Source organism: Anoplopoma fimbria, chromosome 13, assembly GCF_027596085.1.
Source record: "Anoplopoma fimbria isolate UVic2021 breed Golden Eagle Sablefish chromosome 13, Afim_UVic_2022, whole genome shotgun sequence".
NCBI lineage: Eukaryota > Metazoa > Chordata > Actinopteri > Perciformes > Anoplopomatidae > Anoplopoma > Anoplopoma fimbria.
The window spans coordinates 21,682,252-21,704,427 of NC_072461.1; the positions used below are offsets into that span (position 1 = coordinate 21,682,252).

The 22,176-nt window shown below is 39.2% G+C and overlaps 1 protein-coding gene across 1 annotated transcript in view; it reads left to right on the plus strand.

Moving 5' to 3' along the window:
- si:dkey-215k6.1 (transmembrane protein 132C) overlaps positions 1–22,176 on the plus strand; it is a 234,560-nt gene that overhangs the window by 161,792 nt on the left and 50,592 nt on the right. The window contains exon 5 of the mRNA XM_054610157.1: positions 8,997–9,192. Coding sequence (XP_054466132.1) covers positions 8,997–9,192 — 196 coding nt within the window. The remainder of the gene's footprint in view (positions 1–8,996; positions 9,193–22,176) is intronic.

A 22,176-nucleotide genomic window follows, 5' to 3' on the forward strand; every position in this document is an offset into this window, starting at 1 on the left:
TCTTGCTATCTTCTTCTGTAATTCCTCTGCTTCTTCATCACCTCCGTGCCAATTTAAACCTAATAAGATTCAATTGAACTTCCTTCTTAATACAAATGCATGTTCACCACAGGCGGCTACGTCCGGTTCTGAAAAGCGAAGCCACATTGTAAGTGCCTTAAACTTGCATTCTTTCTAATGGCCATCAGGGGGCGACTCCTCTGGTTGCAAAAATAAGTCTAACAGTATAGAAGTCTATGGGACATTTTCCCTACTTCTCCCTTGATTATTACCTCATTAAACATTGTAAACATGAGTTAATGGTCTCAATTGCTAGTTTCCAAGTCTACGTCAAGGAAGCATGATTTTCATTTATTAAATCACGGTCCATTTAGAGTAAAAAAAGACCATAAAGCAAGGAATGCATTAGGGCGTGGCTACCTTGTCATTGACAGTCACAGCTATCACACTGTTGTCTGGTCTTTGGGTTGTTCCTGTTTTTTTTTTATAACTTTAACCCTTTTATAGCGTGTTTTTGTTCATGAAAGTTAATTGTAACCTTTTTGGTCGAATAAAATGTTGTTTATCAATGTGCAAAAATCCAAAAAGGCATTAACCAATATTGGAACTGCCAAAATGCAGAACTCGGGGCTTCTAAACGGCAGTCCACAAACCAATGCAGGACGTCACGGTTACTTCGTTCACCTCTTATTGACATGTGTATAGTTCACTGTCCAAACTACCCGAGGTGGGGGGGAATATGATCTGATTCCAGATCAGATAACACATGTTCACCCACTCAGACCAACATAAAAACCTGCATCACTTTGTCAGTTAAGGGATAATAGCTGAAGGTCAGCATTGCCTGAAGCAAAACACGCTCAGTGAGAAAGTGTCGACTTCTGGTTTTATTTGTTGGTTTTGAGTTTTGCTGAACAATGATCTTGTGTGTGTGTGTGTGTGTGTGTGTGTGTGTGTGTGTGTGTGTGTGTGTGTGTGTGTGTGTGTGTGTGTGTGTGTGTGTGTGTGTGTGTGTGTGTGTGTGTGTGTGGGCGAACAGGTATACACTAGAGGACAGTGTAATATTGTTTTGGAGCCTTGTGTTTGGGACGGAGCTAACACCTGAATGAACCTGTCACTGCAGACACATTGCTTTTTCAGCTCCAGCGATTACACTGCACCCAAACACACTCAACGTTTTCTGGGTGGTTCTTTGTACGTGTGTGCGCGAGCATGTGTGTGTGTGTGTGCGAGACAGAGAGAGAGAGAGAGAGAGGTGTGTAGCTTGTGCATTGCCTGTGTGCATGTGTCTGAGTGTGAGGGAGACATGAACAGAGAGTGAGAGTGACAGAGCATTGTGTCTCGCGGTGTATGTGTCAAAACCTCTGCTGTATTTTAGGTTTCTCCCTGGAAAATATGAAATAGTGCTACTTCTACAGTGTCCTTGAAAAAACAAGTCGTATTGATGGATACACACACTCAGGGGGTATTGTGGACCTCACCCAAAAAAGTGAAAAAAATTGTCATATCTAGTGAAAAAAAAAAAGTGGGCAAAGTTTTCTCTTTTTCTTCTTTCGTCACTCTTTGTTCCTCTGCAGCATCACAAAAAAATGACCGTACTCTTTTGTGCGTCCTTCAGAAAGGCACTTATGACACTTTATCTGACAGAAGCCTGTAATTGCACCGTGTAGCTCGAGAGAGTGGTTAGACTGACAAAGACTGAGAGTGATGCTTGTTGCTGAAATATAACCGAGACCTCAACTGCCATCAACCAATGCTTCATTCATGTCACAATATATTTACGGTAATTACCAATTTTGTCTTGTGAAACATTCACGTCTTTCTGGAAGTTCTGATATATCCAAGTTGGTGTTTGATAGTAACAAACTTCCTCAAGCTTAAACCAACATATATTCCTCACGTCAGCCTAGGTCTGTTATTTAAGGTCATTTAACCCAAATGTATTGGATATGGTGCTATATTGTCAATGCACAGTATCTTTTTTTTCATTTAGATACATGTCTGTTTAGACACCAAAGAAAGTAGCACAATGGTGATTGAGCCTATGGCCCGCTGATGAAAGTATTGGCATGTTTATATATGTCAATCCAGCAAGAATAGGGGCGGCTGTGGCGTAGTGGAGAGCAAGGTAGTTCTCCAATCAGAGGGTCGGTGGTTCGATACCCGGCCTCGGCAGTCGATGTGTCCTTGGGCAAGATACTTAACCCCAAGTTGCTCCCGAAGGCTTGCCATCGGTGTGGGCTGGATGTTGCATGAATGTTAGTTAGAGTCTGATGGTGGCACCTTGCATGGTAGCCTGTCATCAGTGTGTGAATGGGTGAATGATATGTAATATACTACTGATTGTAAGTCGCTTTGGATGAAAGTGACTGTAATGTAATGTAATTGCTGTGTTAGGGGTCGTTCACATTTTGCATCTTAAAACATGTTGAAAACGCCCGCCGTGTCGCATTCATTCTTTTAACTCAGATGCTTGGGAGGTTGCACTCCTGTCGCGCCTGCCATCACTAAGCAAGCAAAACCTGAAGATGATAAGGAAGTTTTGTTAAACTAACATTAAGCCTCATTGACTAAACTAAACAAAGTCAAAACAAAGATAAATGTCTGTGTCAGTTTGGTTGACCTTTCAAATGGATGTTGTGATGCCTTTGGACAGAAAGGATGAAAGCAAGTAAAATAGTCCATGGAACAGATTGTAAAGCCCTGCACTAAAATGATTAACATCTCTACCATATATTAACTGTAGACTGATATTTACGAAAGAAAGAAAATATATCTGCAAGCTCTGATAGTTTGTTGCTCTTCACATGACATGCGGTGCACGCTGCAGCGTTTAAAAACGGAACTATTTTTTATCTTGGGACAAAGCTCAACCATAGTAGCTTGGAAACGCTTGTGAGCCTCGATGGCGTCGGTCAGACTTTAGAGCGTGCCTTCCGCTTGTCTACATTGGCACCAATGGATTTGAAGCCATAAAAGAAACATCATGTGAACGGTCCTTTGCAGTCTTTCTCCATCGTGTACACGTACAAAAATGAAACCACGCACACAATTCTGAAAACTTGAAGATCATGTATCAAGGAAAAATACTCCAGACCCCTTAACGCTAAGTACTATGCTTTTGTATGGCATTTTATATTAACTAGGGCTTAAATATTAAGGATTACCACTTTAACTTTGCAGTCATAGAGTTTTCTTGAGTTGTCCCAAAATGTGAAGTGCTAAACATGGGAATGTTTCATATCCAGCCAATATCATATAATGTGAAGTAATAATTACCAGATTGAACACTTAACCTTTTTAGCAGAGCCCCTATGATGTTGTTAACTACTGCTGCCCAAAAAACCCGCCAGGCTTTGATCCAGTGGAGCCAGGTTTCTGTTCTTGTTCTGCAGAAGTTAACAGACATCATAACATAACCATAGCAAATAAAAACCGAAACAAGACGGACAAAACCAACAGCTCTGCAGACGTTACAAAGGAGAGGACTTAAAAGGAGTAGACTGAGGAGGAGTGAGTAAGATGTTAAATCAGTGTTTGCAGGTATTTTCCTCCATCAGAAAGTGTTTATGAGCCTGTTTGAAATGTGTAATAGAGGTTATTACTTTAATGTGATATGGGATCTCATTCCAGATTTTAGTGTAGGTATGAAGAAAAAAAAAAAGGTCCCTGACCATAATTGCTTTTGTAAGGCGGTAATGGAATAAGTGCATGCAAAATTGATCTGGTGATGTATTCCTGACTTAAGTTGTGTCTTGGAAGTAGAGCAGTAAGTGGTGGAGGGAAGTTATTGTTCTGGGTCTGAGAGTAAAATGTAATGGCTGGGTGATGTGTGTAGTAGTAGGATAGATATGAGGAGAGCATCATTACCACAGAAGAGGAAAGTTAAAACGAGATGGGTTTGCTCAGCAGGATGTGATGATTCACTGTATCAAAGGCTTTATGGCTTTAATCAATGACATGGCTCCAGAGACAGGACCTTTGTTGAGTGAAGTACATTCATGTTCAGTAAATAATAGTAATGAATGTTCGGATAGAATTCAAACCATATCGGGAGTCACCGAGGTGGTTATTGCTATAAAGATGGTTGTTTAATTGGTGGGAGGTCTTTTATTTCAATCATTTTAATTTAACTTGGAAAAATGGAGTTTGGCCTCTGAGGTTAAAAACAAAAGTTGGATCCTCAGATTTAAAAATGGGGGTGATTTAAGCAGTTTTCCAGCCGTCAGGGAATAAGAGCCTTATGCAGAGATTGATCAGATAGTGGAGAAAAGGCATTAAAGCTTGTCAGCATGAATCTTAAGAAAATGCATATTTAAATCATACATATCACAAGCGCGAGAATGTTTCAAAGAGTTCAAAATATCAGACAGTTCATTCTGTGTGATCTCGGAGAAAGAGAACTGGGTAGATGTAGAAGAAGAAGAAGAAGAAACAGGTGGGGGGGTTGAGAGGGACTACCAAATATGCTAGTTCTTGAACAGATGTAACAAAATCTTTTCACTTCAGTAGTAAGAGTGCCCTGTGAAGAAATATTGATATATTGTTAAGGATTATTGAAATAGCTTTCTTTTTCTGTGTCTTTTCTTTGTCTTTTTCAGTGACCATAATGTTTTAGGTTTGGGCAGTTTGAATAATTTATTTTTGAAGCCTTGTGTAGCTCAGTAGTAGTATTTGTTTCTATGTTACCCCATGATTTTCAGGATCTATTTTTATTGAGAGAGAAGAGAATCTTCTGTTTTTTAATAGTTGCAGAATTTCTGAAATGTATCTCTTGTAGTTCAGTCAGCCGTGATCATTTTATTAGCAGTGATATAGTTTTTGCGTATTATTTGTCATAGAACTCAGCTAGAATTTCTTCTAGGCTTTTAAATGACAAGTCATTTTTCCAATTAATATATGTAATTTGTGCATTATACTAAAGAAGTAGTAGTAGTTTGAATTTGGTATTTTTGAGATAAAGTGGAGAGTCTTGCTTCTCAGGGTTTTGACAGTTTTCCTAACAGTGTGAATAAGTGAAGTGAGCTGATATTGTGGTGTGAATTACTCCAGACAGAGCACATTAAGAGGGTCGATGTGTACATATAAGGTCAAAGATTGATTAATTGATAGATACCAAGCTTTATTGCAGTAGCCTTCAATGATTCTGAGCTGACATTCCAGTCCAGATTGATTTCACGCAATATAACAAGCTCCTTCGTTTTTACAGATTTTTTTTACGACATCAGTGAGCCGCGATAAATAAACACTTGCACTGACGTTTTGGGGGGGGCTTATGTGACAGTAATTGCATGTTGACATGTAAAATTTACAACCAATTGCAACGTCTCGGTTTCAATTTGTGTTATTGAGTGTGCATATTTCTGACGCACATAAAAGGCAACATTGCCAGTTTTATCAGTGCAGTCTCTGCTATAGATGGTTCATTTATATTGAGAGAAAATAATCAGGAATAGTAGGAGATAACCGTGATTAAGAAAGCTTTTTATTGGCTCCACAAGAGTAATCTTAATTTTGTCCATTTTGGGGACAGGATTCAGTGTTTATGTAAAGTGGGCGGTATAGACTGTGCTTTACGCATATCCGTTATCTGCTAGTAAAAACAGTAGAAGAAGTAGAGGTTGCGAACCGTAAACGGAACAAGACGGCATTTATGAGAGAAAATGAACAGTTTTAGTTGTTCTCTACTTCTACTTTAGTCTCACCGGTCCTCACGTACCTGTTGTTTCTTCTACCAGCCATGTTTTTGTGCATTATCATGTGAGTTAAATGTTCACTATGCCAGAACTTAATCAGCAAAGGGGTTTTCATATCAAAACAACCCCTCAAGCTAGCTTAGTAGCGTTTTAGAGCATTTGAGGAAGGCCATTTCCATACAGCTTTTCTTATGTGATGCTTTAAAATACACATAAAAATATGTTTATAAAAATAAGACTTCTGACTGCACCAATTATGCATCGGACGACAATAAAATTTCATGTCACAGTCATCATGGCCAACGTTATTGTGATACACAATATTAACCCAATAATCATCATCATAAGCATTAACACTCTTAAACTGGTACTAAACTGGAATTACTATATACAATATATTTGTCATAAATCTTAAATTAGGTCATTTAAAAATCATAAATTCCCCTGCATAGATAAAGTACAGATAAATTGAGTAAAACAGGCAACATTTTGTTAATCAGTTTTTTCTATTATGATAATTCCTGTATTCTTTGTCACTCATGAGGATATTCCCAAATCGTCCCCATCATGAAAATTCACCACAATCAACTTATTACCTGTGCTTTTTATGGCAATTTGCCCGTAGAAAACAGCCGCTTGCCACTGCCCACTGAAAGCCAGTAATGCAATAATGATGAAATTATGAAATAAAGCAAATATTTTTTTAAAAGGGGAGCCAGGTAGGCAAGCAGGGGTAAAATTGTGGTTTCTGTTGAAAGACGGGATATCTATAATATGATGTCAGGTTGTGTTTGGTAGCAGACAGAGAGCGAGAAGCAGACAGATGAAAGAAAAGCAAGCATGATGGAAGGATCTGGAAGAGGTCAAGGGGAGCTGACACCCATCAGTTTTCTCTCCTTAATCTATCTGTGTAACACATCGCTCACCCCATCTCCCTAGACACACACACACACACACACACACACACACACACACACACACACACACACACACACACACACACACACACACACACACACACACACACACACACACACACACACACACACACACAGAGACACACCAGATATCACAGACCCTCAGCAATTGGCTTTGTCATGACCTTTAACCATTATATGTGTGAGTGTGTGTGTGTGTGTGTGTGTGTGTGTGTGTGTGTGTGTGTGTGTGTGTGTGAGTGTGTGTGTGTGTGTGTGTGTGTAAAACGGCTATAAAACATTGGCTCAAAAATCAATTTGCTTCTTTCTTTCTAATTCATGTTCCACTAGCCGCTGGACATGTGTGTGTTACAGAATGTCAGTGACGGGGCAATAAAAAAAAATGGGGTCTGACATTCAGTCAGCAATATTTTCAATTGCTTAACGGTATCTCAATTATTTTCCAAGCATCTCTCTTGACACTGGGAAGCAGTCGACTGTGGTGTGTGTTGAATGTTTATCTCCAAAATCTCACCCAGGAGCCCATTTGTGTTGCTCTCACGGGGGAACTGTAAGTGGGTATATTTCACTTCTATCTTGACCGCGAAAAAGGTACTGTCACATTTCAGATAGTGCTTTTATTTAAGACCTACTGTGTTTCCTTTGCTCCGCGTGCTACAGATAAAAAGCAAAACAAACTCAACATTTTATCGAGTGTGTTGGTATTTTTCTTTGATTTTGTGTCTTTCATTCATTGATTCATTGTGAATTTGGCCACAACCCGACGCCCAAACACAGCCCTGACCCTAACTATGACCTTGTTCGTTCAGGTCTAGAAGAAGGAGATGTGAAGAATTTCTGTGGGGATAAATGTTAAAACACTGTGTGATTCACCCTAGCAGCAGATAGGATCAGGATGTCTGACAGGCAGAGAGGAAAAGCGGGTAATGACAGTCTACAAAGCTGCGAGGGCAAGATGTGCAGCACGAATCCAAGTTGTCAAGATGACAAATTTCGGTATGTAGAAATCAGAACAGAGAGGTAGGAGTGAAGAAAGGATTTCCTTTTCTGCTTTGAAGTCGCCAGGTAGAAAGTTGAAATTGAATCTGAAAGTGATTATCTGGAGATGTTATTACCAGATTATTTTGATTATAACTGATAGGTCCTAGTCATGATTTTAAGATTGATAATGTCTCTTGGAGTCTCACCCTCACACAGTGGCTTTAGAGGTGCTGGTAGCCTCGTAGCACTTATTGCACTCGTATTAGTTTGTTGCACTTACTGTATTCGTATCAGTTCGCTGCACTTATTGAATTCGTATTTGTTTACTGCACTTATCCTATTCGTAGTAGTTTGTAGCACTTATTATATTCGTATTAGTCTGTTGCAATTATTGTTTTCGTATTAGTTTGTTTCTGCACTATACTTTTGCTCTGGTTTATGCTTTTAGATGCTTGTTTAAGAAAGGAGATGCACTTATGACTTCTGGTGACTAGTAGTTCTCTTGAATACCTATGTTGAATACACTTCCTGTAAGTCGCTTTGGATAAAAGCGTCTGCTAAATGACTGTAATGTAATGTAATGTAGTGTAATGGTAGGCAGATACTTTTAGACTGAGCCAGGCTAGCTATGTCCCTTGTTTTCAGTCTTTATGCTAAGCTAAGCTAAGCTAGGCTAAAGTAGATATGAGTCTGCATGAAAAATAAATTGAGCAAGGCCACTAGCCGTGCTGATAACACAGAACTTTAGCATTGAAAACAGAACAATATTATCACACACACTCACCAAGATAAAGAGAGAGGCACATAAATGCACTTTCCTTTTCAGAGGAAGCATAAAGCTGAATGGCTCCAATCCTTTATGTTGTACAATGTTTAAGTTGAATAAGCTATCACAAGTGGATATCTTTTTTATCTTTTTAGCCATCCTCAAGGCCGGAGCACATCATTATCACTGCCATCACCAAGATCCTCGCCATCATCGCCCTTATTATCATCATAATCACATCTACACAATTAGCGGTAGATGCTTGGCGGAGGATGTAAACAGATTTATTTTCTCAGCTCCAAATATTGTTAAAGGGTTTATATCTTTTCACTGATTACTCAAATACTTTGGACTTGCATTACAATATATTTTGATGCTGACAAAAAAGAAATCCTAACCTTACAATTGGGTAGACAACCTACCATTATGTTTGTCTGCCACATTTCCTTTTGAAATGTTTATCCAGGGCACTTATCCCATTTTCTGGCTGGTCCGATTCATCATCTGGGCTCTTCAGAGAAGGTCTTTGCAGGAAATACAGAAAATGTAAAAAAATTTTAAATATCCTGAAAAACTACATGTTTTTTTCCTTCCCCTTTCCGTCTGTGTCTGTAGATTGGAAAGTCCATCATACGAGGTGATGCAGCTGGAATTTGAGGTGGATAACGTGATCAACCTGGTGCCAACCCAGACTCTCCACTGGAACGTCGAGTACCTCACCGGCATGCAGACGTCTTCCAGGCTAACAGAGAAAGTCTCGCACCTCTTCATCAGCAACGCAGACATACAGGGAATCGTACCACTGGCTGAGGTAAGAGATGACCTGATAGACGACAGATATTGAGTCGAATTACAGATAAATCTGTGAGTATACATATTGACATACCCAGCAGCACGCATTTCTTATGCTGGAATATATTTTTCCCCTTCATTTCCCTCCTCCTAACCTTCCTGCTGACACACCCTGAGCTCATCCCCTTTCCTTCAGGTTGATCAAAGCTCCAAAGGTCAACTTGTTTACTCCCTGCTGTTGCTACAAGCCTCCTGGTCACACACACACAGCAGGTTTCACCATCACAGGTTTCTAAATGACAAGCAGCCTCGCAAATATCGACACACAACCACGCAGGTACAGTCCTACACACCCACATTCACGCTCTCATGCTTCCCCCCCGGTGTGTGCGTCATGCTGGCAGGTGTCATTCCTGGTGAGACTCAAGCATATTTATCCTCTTTAGGTCTTTAAAGGCTGCTTTCCATATAGACCCGGAACTTAATTGTACCATATTTGAGACTACACTTTGGTGTTACTTTAAGACGCATTGACTCAAATTGTTGACAAAAGATGTTTAGTTCACAATAAAAGTAATAAAAAACAGTTTAGTGTTAAATTATGGTTTAAATACTTGATTGGACGGTGGAGGAAATAATGTGAAGTAATTGTTTACCAATTACAACTCACTAATGCAACTCAAACAGGTTTGCGAGGCAAGCTGTGACCAACAAATAATGGGCAAATCCATAATAAAAATAAAAGCATCAATACACTTTTTGATTCTTTTTCATTTTCTTCCATTCCAATCTATTCATTTCCCATTATTTGTCCTTGCTAGCAAATTATTTTCACAAGCACAATCGTAAAGATTTAAAATCGAAATAATCTTGACAGGTATAAATAAAGCAGTTAATTGCAAATAGACTTTTATGAAATGTGTTTAGTATTGTATATTTTGCTGTGTGTATTATTGCCATCACAAAGTCTAAACTGAGTTGAATTCAAAGCTTCCTGTCGGAGAAAGAGAGGAAACCTCTACATAAAAATGATTACTCTGGAGTTTTACTTTCTTTTTATCAGACAGGGTCAGGTGAAGGAAAAGATTGCATTAAAAGTCAGGTCTTCCATCTGTAACATTTCTCACCATCACCACCATTACTTCTTACATTCAAAGACACATCCCAAAACAGACATTGCCGCTCTTGCTACAGCAACCAAGAACCTCAGGCTAAAAAGTGAGGAGGAGGGGGATGCTTTTCAAAATACTCCCAGTTCCATTACCACTGAGGTAGAGCTAATCTGGCCTGATAGCCCTCCTTCAAACAGCAAAGCCCTAGTGAGAAAACCCAATTTTGTTCAGGGCTTTTGCAACCCCTGTCTCTTTCACACACACTGCAAAAAGCAAGCTTGAAACCATCATTTCAAAAGGCAGTGCTGTTGGGACAGTGTGAATGGAGCTCTGGGGATGAGTAATGATGAGTAATGCTACATCTCACCCCCCTGTAAACTTTAAAACAGAAGCATTAAAACGTATTTATTTATTCAAAATCGTGGATTTAAGTTGATTGTTGTGAAGTTTTGTTGAAGTGTTTAAATTGAGCGTTGCAGGCATCCGTTTAAAACGTGTTTGTCTATGTCATTAATTACCACTAGCTTGACAAAAAGGCCCTTGTAATAACCTTTAATTATTTCTCCTTTTATATGATTATATTTGTACAACACACAATTGAGAATCAAAATCCCTTTCTGGATTTAAAAAAGAAAAGCTGATAAAGTGAAGAAAAAAATAGACATGAAGTGGCTTTTTAAAGTGTTTGGTTACCACTTGTCTGAATCACTGTGACTGTGTCTGTCGGTATAATTTGGCCGCATATTGGCATTGGCATTCTCCTCCGCTTCCACTCTCTATTTTGCAGTTGCACCATCGCTGCATCCTGTGCTTAACGCTGCCCAAGATGATTGCGATTGGTTTAAAATAAATACAAAGAAGCCAGACTGTTTCCTGCACAAGATTGCTAATATGTTGTTCCAGACTTTTATTAAGAGCTGGCACAGCGCTGTGTAGATCTTTATTCTGTAGACTTAATTTATTTACGGTTTATTTAGTAAGGATAGTGCACTATACATGGTAAAACAAAAAAAAAAACAGCTATCTGATGCAAGAAGCATAGTGTTTATAGAGGATGCTAGCTTGCAACAACCCAGATAGTTCTGTCTATGCAATACTAGGTAACCACAGTTCTCTGGAACTCTACTGGAGTGATTAACAATTTTCTTCCAACAGTTACTGCTGTTTTTTGATGATGGAGGTGGAGAGCGGCGTCCTATGCGTCGAAAATCTCCCATCATAAGTCTTAGGTTGGGTTGAGATCCGGTAACTCTGAAGGCCCTGGCATTATTCAATATTTTCATATCAAATCATTTAGCGCCCACTACCGTCTGTCATACAAGCATCTGTATTTAACCATTTGAGCGTCATCAGCCCATTAAACAGCTGTTATCAGTTGTTCTCACGACCATTCTAATGCTTCAGACAGGGCAAACTGCACCAACACCTACACTGTCATAGGTAAATGACGTTGTGAAGTGAAACAAATCCACATAAAGTGAAACAAAAGTTCATGGTTTTGGTTAAGATAAGTTAGTTTATAAGTTAACTTTAACACAGGACACACACAAACAAATACACATACTTTTTATACATACACCAACTCACCAAGTTTAGTTTTCACTCCCTGCATCTCTTCATTGCCCCTCTCCTTTGGATAAAAGCATCAAAATGGCTGCTATCACAAGTCATCTGGGCCGCCTGATTTGTTTACCAAAAGTGTTGAGCAGGTGTTGATTGCTGGTTGGTTGTTTGAAGTTTCTGTCACAGAGAGGGGTCTCTGTGATAGGTCACAGGTAGAAAGCTGCAACGTTTTTTTGGGGTCTTCGGCGGGTTGGAGGCAGAAGGATTCAAATTATGAGCTAGAATCTTCAAAGGGAGCCGGATGTGGATGTGAAAGCTTTCACGGAGTCATGCATCCTCCTTCCTAAACAATTCCACATCTGAGGGATGGAACAAAAGTATAGTATCACCAAAGTACAACCATGTGGCAAAATGTGGGGATCTACAGCTGATACATATTTAAACAACCAGAGAAACAAAACATCACACATAACTGCATCAGGAGCACTCAGCACCGGCTAGAAACATTATTTCTCCATCTGATATGTCTGGGTGATTCAACTCCACCTCTGCAATCTTCTACCATCTCCCAAATCAAAAGTCAGCTGATCAACAGTACTGATGTGGTAATGCAGTGAGTTCTCTCTTTACAAGGCAATAATGAAAAGCAGAACACTGCCTGTCATTACCAAGCCCTCTCCGACATTTTCCTCCTAATTCCGCATATCCATTAAGGTTCTGGTCTCTTGGCTGAGTGGGAAAGAAAGAGGCCCTCTTCAGGAAACGAGGGATTATTAGGAGTAATTTGTCTCCTGCGGGGGCTGAAAAATTGGTTTCATCTTTTAGAGAGGAGTGGGGAGGTGAGGAGAGGAGAATGAGTCGGGGAGAGTGGGAGGGGGGGGAGAAAAAGAGAGCCAGAGAGCGATGGAAACAGAGTTGAACAGATAGACACGGCTTAAAGTGAGATTTGAGAGACAGAAAATTTTAATAAAACGATTCATTTATCAGCTCTATGTGCATCGTCTCTGCCACCTCTCATTTGAAGTCAATACCATTTGAAAGCTGTCGCTATTAGTCCACTCAATGACAGCAGCTTTTCTAATCAAGTAAGAATGTGCATTATTTCTGTGAGTAGTCAAACAAAAATTATAAAAAAATAAATATTACGACAGTTTTTTAGCTCTAAATAAGAAAAAAAAAAAAAAGAAAAACCTTATTGCATTTTACCAGATTTCCTATGCTGTGACATTCTTGTCACTGCTCCCTCAAACAAACCATACATCACAGTAATTCACAACCCCCTCTCTGCAGCAAAGTGTGGATTCTTTTATATACATATTGCTTGAAGGGAACAGTAGGGTGGAGCAGGAGCGGTGCAAACTGTTGGAGAAGTGAATATGTGAATTCCACACTCTGAAAAGTGGACTCGCAGTCTATCCTTTTGAAAGGCAACCCACAGTGGCAGCCAGTCATTGAACAGAATTGATGCCTTTCAAATATGGTGGCTTGGTGAGAAACGTTCCTCAAGTTTGATTCGGAAAACTTTCGAGGAGGGAGAAAGGCCATAAACTTGATTCATTTTTTTTAAGCCAAGGCTAAAAACAGTTTAGGTACACAACATTCATAGTTAAGAGGCGGTTAAATCACCACACTCTGCTTCAAACAATAGACAGCTCTGACAATTCCACTGTTGGTTTTTAATGCAACTGCTTTGTACTGCCCGAACTGTATTGTGCAGTCAGTGAATTGTAGCTTCCGACTGTATTCCCATTGACTGGGGATATCACACAGTCTGTCTGAAAGAGCCCACAGATTATGTCAACATATCACTAGATGGGATATGACAAAAACAAATTTCCATTGGCTCAGTTTGCTATTTGCATAGCTTAATGGAGGCTTATACTGTAAAGTGGCAGAGACAGAAACTGCATTTCTAAAAAAAGAATACTAAAAAAAGTTTCACTTGTTTGGGCACCAGGCAGCAGATGAATACATGTCCACATGTTATCTTATTATGTTGTAAGAAAGTAAAGGTTAATGTTTTTCCCCCAAAAAATCCAAAAACTAGTACTGTAAGGCAACCGTTCCAGGTTCAGTATTTTTCCCGTTGTGGTATTTAGATTTGGCAAGTCTTGAGATTTGTTTGGCATAATACTGATAATATCAATGGTGGTAAAAATAATGGTGATAGTAGTAGTATTAAAGTATTCAATAGGTATATTGTGTGACCCTGGCATGTACAGAAAATGTATAGTCTCTCAACACAAGTTACTAAGCAAATATCAGGGCTGATCTCAATAAACACCATGAACAGTATGCACAGTACACTATGTAAAAATCATAGGGGTTGTTATCAATGTGTGGTCATAGTCGATGAGTTTGTGCTGCATCTTTGCTTAACGCGTCCCAGTGCATGCTATATGTAATCAGAATCCTAATGGGTCAAAGTTTTGTGTTTATGTGGTTATTATTAGTGAAATTGCAAAGTCCAGCCCTTACTTCCGTCCATGAATCTTTGACTTTACCTGGTTTACTAGAGGCCCGTCTCTGTGATATAACTAATGAGAAAACATGAGAGGAAATAATGGAGACAAATGGACGGAGAAAGAGGGACAAAACAACCCGTCATGTCAGACAAGGTACAAACAGAATGAAAAGGGAGGTCAGAAATGGACCTGCTGTACTTCCATTTCTCTCAGAGGTATTTTAGCGGCTGATAAATTGGATCCGTAATAATGTTGTTTTATGTTCTCTACAAGCGCCATTACATACCTCCGCCTGGAATGAGGGTGTTTCACAACCTCTCAGAGTGAGGAAGAGAGAGACTGGAAAATGTATACTCCTTTCTTTGAAATCAGCATGATTTGAATATGTTACATGAAAATGTACTTATCTTTCACATGTTAGCGGCAGTGATTGATTGATTGATTGATTGATTGATTGATTGATTGATTGATTGATTGATTGATTGATTGATTGATTGATTGACAAAGGAAGGAGGGATGAAAATAAGACAACATGTTTTCTTGCTTATTCCATCTAATTTTGGTTGAAACGTTGCCTTTACGTTACAGTCTGTTTGCTCCTATTTGTGTGTGTGTGTGTGTGTGTGTGTGTGTGTGTGTGTGTGTGTGTGTGTGTGTGTGTGTGTGTGTGTGTGTGTGTGTGTGTGTGTGTGTGTGTGTGTGTGTGTGTGTGCGTGTGCAGCCCTCTTAGTGGAGCAGTTATGCTAAGTGGCTTCTTAATTTACCTCTTCTGATTGGTTCTCTCTTAAAGGAACTCAGTTAGTAGGAAGAGGAAACTGAGTAGTCAATAATTTGTTGATGAAAGTAGACACACACACACACACACACACACACACACACACACACACACACACACACACACACACACACACACACACACACACACGCACACACAGACTTTTCAAACTCAATTATAGATTTACCATTTTCACAGTCTGTGTGTCTATTAGAAAATAGCCTTTTTTCATTTTCTCACCCTCCAGTTTTTTTTCTTTATCTTAATGTCTGAAGCTATTGTTTTCTCAATTCCCCCAGTTTTTCTCTGTGTGTGTGTGTGTGTGTGTGTGTGTGTGTGTGTGTGTGTGTGTGTGTGTGTGTGTGTGTGTGTGTGTGTGTGTGTGTGGTGTGTAGGTGTGTGTGTGTTTGTGTAGGTGTGTAGGTGTGTGTGTCAGCAATGGTCTAAATGCTTGTGCTTGCTAATTTACACTGACATTAAGCAACACACTGTGGAATCAATATTACCAACACACTTCCCAGGTTCTCTGTTTGATTTAACTCACACACTCCTCTGTATAGTCGCCTTTCATTTTGTTTCAACAAAAAAACAAATACCGCAGAGGTTTCCACTGGTGCCTCATACAATTACAAATTATAATCAGGAGGTGAGAGGAGGAAGCAGGAAAGTCAATCTTTAACCTGAGAGATTTTATTTTCAAGGCTGTTATTAAATCATGGTAGATTATTTCTGTTGTTTTTCACGTTATTCATTAAAAGCAATTCCTGACTTTTTTTAGGGGGTTCTTCTGTCAGATATTTTAACTAGTTCAATCCTGTTATTCTGGCTATTAACCTCCAGTACTGCTGTTTTATTCACCACTCTAAGATATCCACTTTTTAAAGAAGCTAGCAAGTCTTGTTTTACTTCACCCTTACCCCCTAACTCAGTTTTAGTATTTTCTTTTTACTAGCCTACAACCACCCAATTAATCAACACACATGACATATTCAATGTATGCGTGAGTGTGTATGCATTTGGGTCACTGAGAACTCGCGTGTCCTGGGCTCCAGGTTCATTTCCATAGCGAGCGGCTCGAGCTCGCCCCAATCAGTCAACAAGAATAGGAAAAAAAGAAAGGGTTAGAAGAGAGAGGGAGCAATGTTTTAAACTAGAAATAAAAGTGTGGTGGTACAGTAATAAAATGACAAAAGGCTAGAGGAAGGCACTGCTCTTACTTTCTGAGATGCATGAAAAGTGAATGATAAAGGCACATGGCTCTGGGCAAAGTGTGTTGAGAGGAAGATTTGCTCCTCCTCAAACATCCGCCTGATAAATGCAAATGCATGTCTCTTATTGTTTTTCGGCGATGCAAAACATCTCCATACTTTGCAGCCATAAGAATAAGATCTGAACAGAATGTTCACGAAAACTGCATTTCCAACTTCCCCCAAAAAACTTTGCAAAGAAGAAACTGGTGATGGTGGAACAGTCAAAGAAAAGATGAATATATGAATGCTAGCATCAGTCAAACAATTACAATATTGCACTACTACTGTTTGTTTTCCTTGATGATTTCCATGATCTCAGTAAAAATACCGCCAATTACAAGTACTCCCTAGTAAATAATGTGCTATTCCCTCATATTATGTGACCAAACACAGTGTAGGTGAGGGATGAGTCACCATGGGCCAAAGAGCAATGTTTTCTGTTTTTTAATCCACCCAAACACTTCGTTTTTTAAGAGAGAGAGAGACTAGAAGCTAAAAAATGGAATCAACCACTGCAGTTTGTGGTTGGAAACTAAAAACACATGAAACCCACTGAAATTTAGGAGGTCTGCAACATGATCTCCAGATAGTGAGGAGAGTTAAACTGAGGCAAATTAGTAATAGAGGAGGACACAAAAAACTCAAATTTTTCGTATAAGATTCGCTGATTTGACTTTTGCTTTTTTTTCCTGAACCACATCAGAAGCTAAAAACAGCCTCCTTCATGCTCAGTTAAATCTAATCCCACTAGGGAGCTGCTTAGTCCAGCCATAATGTCCTCATGGGCCACTAAAGCAGCTGATGTGCTCGAGTATACATCAGCAACAATCCAAACGGCAGAGCAAAGTCTTGTCACCAGGGCGGAGTTAAAACTGGCAACCTTTTAACTATAAACATTTAAAGATTTTGTCGACTGCTATTGCTAAAATGAATAAACTCATGAAAGTGAGTGTTCATCGAGACACAAAAACCGACAAAAAGTCAGGAAAACACAGAGCGGGAAGGATACAGATGGTAAGGTAGATATAGTTTGCACACTTAAGATCTTCTTCCCATGAAATAAGCTGAGTTAGCTGAAGTAAGAGAAGTGGGCGGAACCCAACAGACAGACTGATGAGGTGGCTTAGCAAGTGAATGAGGAGGAACAAAAATGTGACTTGGGGGGAAAAAGAGAGTGACAAGGGAGGGGTTGAATTGTAAAGCAGGACAGTGAATAGACAGGAAAAAAAGGGAGGGGTCTGACTAATTGATAGAAGTGAAATAAGGGAGACAAAGAGAGAGAAGGATGGAGAAATCAAGAGAGGCCAGAGAAAGAGATGGCACAAGAGAGAGAGAGAGAGAGAGAGAGAGGAAATTAGACAAGCTTACAATGGTAGAAGGGAGAGAGAGGGAGCGTGTTGGGGGGAGAGAGAAAGAAACGGGCCCAGTGGAAGTGTGGAGCACCATGTAATAGTCCCTCGGAAGTCCTGGGCAGCACAGAGGAAAAAAGAAAAGAGCGAGAGACGGAGAAAGAGAAAGAGGAATAGAGAGAGAGAGAGAGAGAGAGAGAGAGAGACGAGAGGGCAGTTCTAATGCAATTAGAGGTCTGGAAATTGAAAGTCCAATTCTCCCTGGGATCTTTGCAGCAGTGTGTGTGTGTGTGTGTGTGTGTGTGTGTGTGTGTGTGTGTGTGTGTGTGTGTGTGTGTGTGTGTGTGTGTGTGTGTGTGTGTGTGTGTGTGTGTGTGTGGTGGAAGGGCTGTTAGCCTTCATATCTACCAAATGTCTTCATCGCTCCTCCCTCCTGTTTTATCTCCTCGTCTCTCCCTCTCTCAATCTGACTTCCCAAAACGACTCTCTCATTGTACAAATCCCCCCCTCCATTCATTTTCTCTTTCTTTCTCTATCTTGGTCCATACATTTCTGCCCCTCTCGCCCTTCTCCTACAGTTTTCATTTGCATTTTTTTGCGTTTCAGAAATTTGTCAAGAGGAAAGCAAAATGTCAGCTGCTTTTCAAGACAACAACATTTTGTATTGCATATATTTAGCTGATGCTCTTATCCGTTTCTACTTGGCTTTAGTGCCACAGTGGTACAAATAGGATTTTTTTGAAGTTTAGAATAATATATTAGAGTCAAAGAGTCTCAATAACACAAAATAATAAAAGACAAAACTCTTTAATTTATTCATTTTTAAGTCTTTGTGTGACAACACATCTATAATATCAATTAGCAGCTCTGCTGTGACGAATATGGATCTACTTCTAACTATCTGTTTATGGTTACGCAGCTGGAGTATGTTTAAATAAAGTTCTAGCTTAAGCACATAAATATAAGCAAATGTTTTTTTTTTATTATTTATTTTTCTTAAAAAGTTCTGCTTATAATTATGTCATTATAAATTTTGCACGCAAACTTTGTTTTTTCAAAGTCACATCGCTTGACATTTGCGTAGATTAGATCTAATTATGTTGACATGGTGACAAAAAAAGTAAGTAATTGCACTCGTGTTCTAGAAAACACAATCAAGCATTTGAAATTATTATTATGAGCCACATGTTGGTCTCATTATTCAATATCAAAAACCCACAAATACACATTCTCATTCCCAAGCAAAAAGTCCCTCACAGAAATGCAAGGATACATATTCATTAAAATCATACATATCTACATATAAATATAAATATAAACATACATATACATAAACATATAATTTTACATACACATTTACACATAAAAATACAATAAAGGTGTTCACAAACAATATTTTATAATTTTTCCTGGTTAGTCTGTGTTTCAGGATACGGCTTAAAACAACACCAGTCTCTCTGGCTAATTATACCTGCTCTAATAAGCTCTTTGCATAATTACCACTGGCAAACCTAAACGCTGTCCCCAAGAAGACTTATCCTTTTGACCCCATTAGCACCTGTGTGTGTATTAGTGTGTTCCTAATGGGCACACAAGCATTGTGGGTATCGTGTGCAGAAAGCCTCAGCCCGTGGATTCAACCTTGGTTTTCCACGCTGGCAGTGGGACAGAAAAAAAAAGTAGGTTAGGAGTGTGTTTAATTGCCCCAGCAGCAGGGTGATTGACTCCCAGGTACCCCCATAAGCTGGTTAGCATCTCATTAGCAGCTGCAATTAGTGTTGAGGTAGACAGACAGACAGACAGGTGGGACAGCGAGGGACAGTTAGACATTGGCTGAGGTTTAAGATACGGAGAGTCAGTGGAAATCTTTCCTCTTGACTAACGGACATGATTTGATCTACAGTGTGTTCAACATAGCAGCCATTCAACTGGTTTACATAGACAGGTTGGTTTTAAAATTAGCGTAGGAGTTCGCCTTTCTGTTACTGCTATGCCACACAGACTCAAAGTCCCAACCCCACTGTAAACCCCTCCGTGTCAGTATTTAACAGGCCCTATTATGCTGTTTTCCGGGTGCATATTTTTATCTCAAGTTACAGTTACAACATGTTTACATGCGTTAATGCTCATAATCCGCCTTGTTTTTCTCATCCTGGCTGTCCTGCAGCATTTCTTCTCACCCTCTCTCGCGCCGTTGTAGCACTTGCTCCTCCCTCCAGAAAGCAAAGTCTGCGCTGATTGGTCAGCTAGCCCGCTCTGTTGTGATTGGTCAACGTTTCACATTTCAAAAAACTCTTCCTCTGGAGCTTCAGCTCCGTTTCTCTCTTTTGTTGTTTGAGGGACAAACTAGCCGGAGTGTTTTACTTCACTTCCGTAACGTTATGACCTCATAAAGTTACAGAAGTGAAGGAGAGAATTCAATGGAGCCGTTTCAGGAGCTTCTGAGGGGGAGGGTAACTCCTTTTAGGCGTGGACTTCAGGTTTTACACTCTACGGACCTTTTACATGTACAAAATATATATTTAACACACTAAAGAAGAGGGAAAAAGTGGAAAAGCATAATAGGGCCACTTTAAACGATCAGAGCAACTTAGTCCACTAAGGAAGGAGGTCAGACTGGATGGTTTGGACTAACAAACACAGACTTTCACCCAGGAAACAAAGTCAATGCAATGGTTGTTTTCAGTAGCCAATGTGCTATTCAACCATCCTTTATACAATAGCAATGAGGGAGGTAACCAAAGCATCAATGCACTTTTTTAAAAATATTCTGCCTCAAATTCAGCCGACTGCACACATTCACAGGTACCTGATATAATCAAAGTCTCACACTTTTGTCCACCCACCAGCTGGCAGTTTATTGCCTTGACGGTATCAATTGGACATGTTTCATCGCACAGTGTGTGGTTGAATTAGTCACACACGGATCAACAGTACCTTCAAAAACGCCCTCCACGCCTGCTCTCAGCTCTCATCAGTGCTGTACTCCTACACGTATTAGATGCTGTGCCTAGTTCACGCAATTATGCCAAATACACGCTGACGTAAGAAGCAAAGATTATTATGAAGTGCTGGCATTGCAGTGAGATGTTGTACAGGAGTGTAAAATGTGTTCACACACAACACAATGGTGATAATGTGAAAAATAAATAGGTTTAAACATAATATTTGCAGTCAAACAAATCAGTATAGGAGACTTATTGATTTCACAGTCACAGGCTTTCAAGAACAAGCCAACTTCAACTAATTAAATAATAAATTAATACAATTAAATTGTTTCACAAATAATTTTTCCATCATCAGCAGTTCCACATTGCTAAGCTGATGAGTTAAATTGGCTCAGAGCTAATTAGATTTCCAGAAACACATTTCTAAAAATTAATTATAAAATGACAGTAATTCATTGATACATATGTATATATTATTTGATATGCATAAGAGAAGATACAACAGATAAAACAGAACAAAGAAAAATAAACAAAACCAAAAAGAAAGTCCAAAATGTATTTCAATGTTATGTTGTTGCCTGGCAACCTCTCAATGGCAGCAAGATCCTGTGACATTGTACCTGGCTGTTTTTTTTTTTGTCCATAACACACTTTTACAAACTAAACTGTTCATAACAGTTCATTTTCAAGGTCACAACTTTAATATGCAATATGTTCACAAAACTATCTTCTTTCTTTTTAGACTTTTTGTGTAGCCAGATATTTTTAATAACTCTAAATAAAATAATTTTTTCCTCTCTTTATAAATTTCTCTTTCTTAAAAATGTCCAAAAAATATTTTTTTATTTATTTTAGTTTATTAACATGTTGACAAATCAAGAAACAAATATACAGAATATAACAAGGTGATATACAAATACAAACTGTGAGTTTTTTTCAGAATTCAATCACACAAGTTACATCTGTTCTACCCTTTCTGTATCCCACATATAATATACTTATATAATACATTACATTACATTACATTACAGTCATTTAGCAGACGCTTTTATCCAAAGCGACTTACAATCAGTAGTGTATTACATATCATTCACCCATTCACACACTGATGACAGGCTACCATGCAAGGTGCCACCATCAGACTCTAACTAACATTCATCATCCAGTCCACACCGATGGCAAGCCTTCGGGAGCAACTAATACTCTGTTTATGTCACTTTACATTATCTTACACTGCATACGAGGTAATTAAAGGATGTGAGTGTTGATGAAGGCGCACACAGGCTCAATCAATATTTTCCCAAGGAAATGTGGGAAAAACACTCATGCCAACGGTTGCGCTAATAATCTTTGATTCCATAGGGAGAAAACACGGGTTATGAAAGTCTTAAAATAACTCTCCCGATGAAAGAGAGGAAATTTGGCTCGAGCTCCGTTAGAAATGATTAGCCTGAAGTCTTATAGATCACAAGAAACATTTCAGCGTTTGGCCAAAGCCTGAAGTAATTACTCTGTCTAACAAATAGAGTTGATGCTATCAC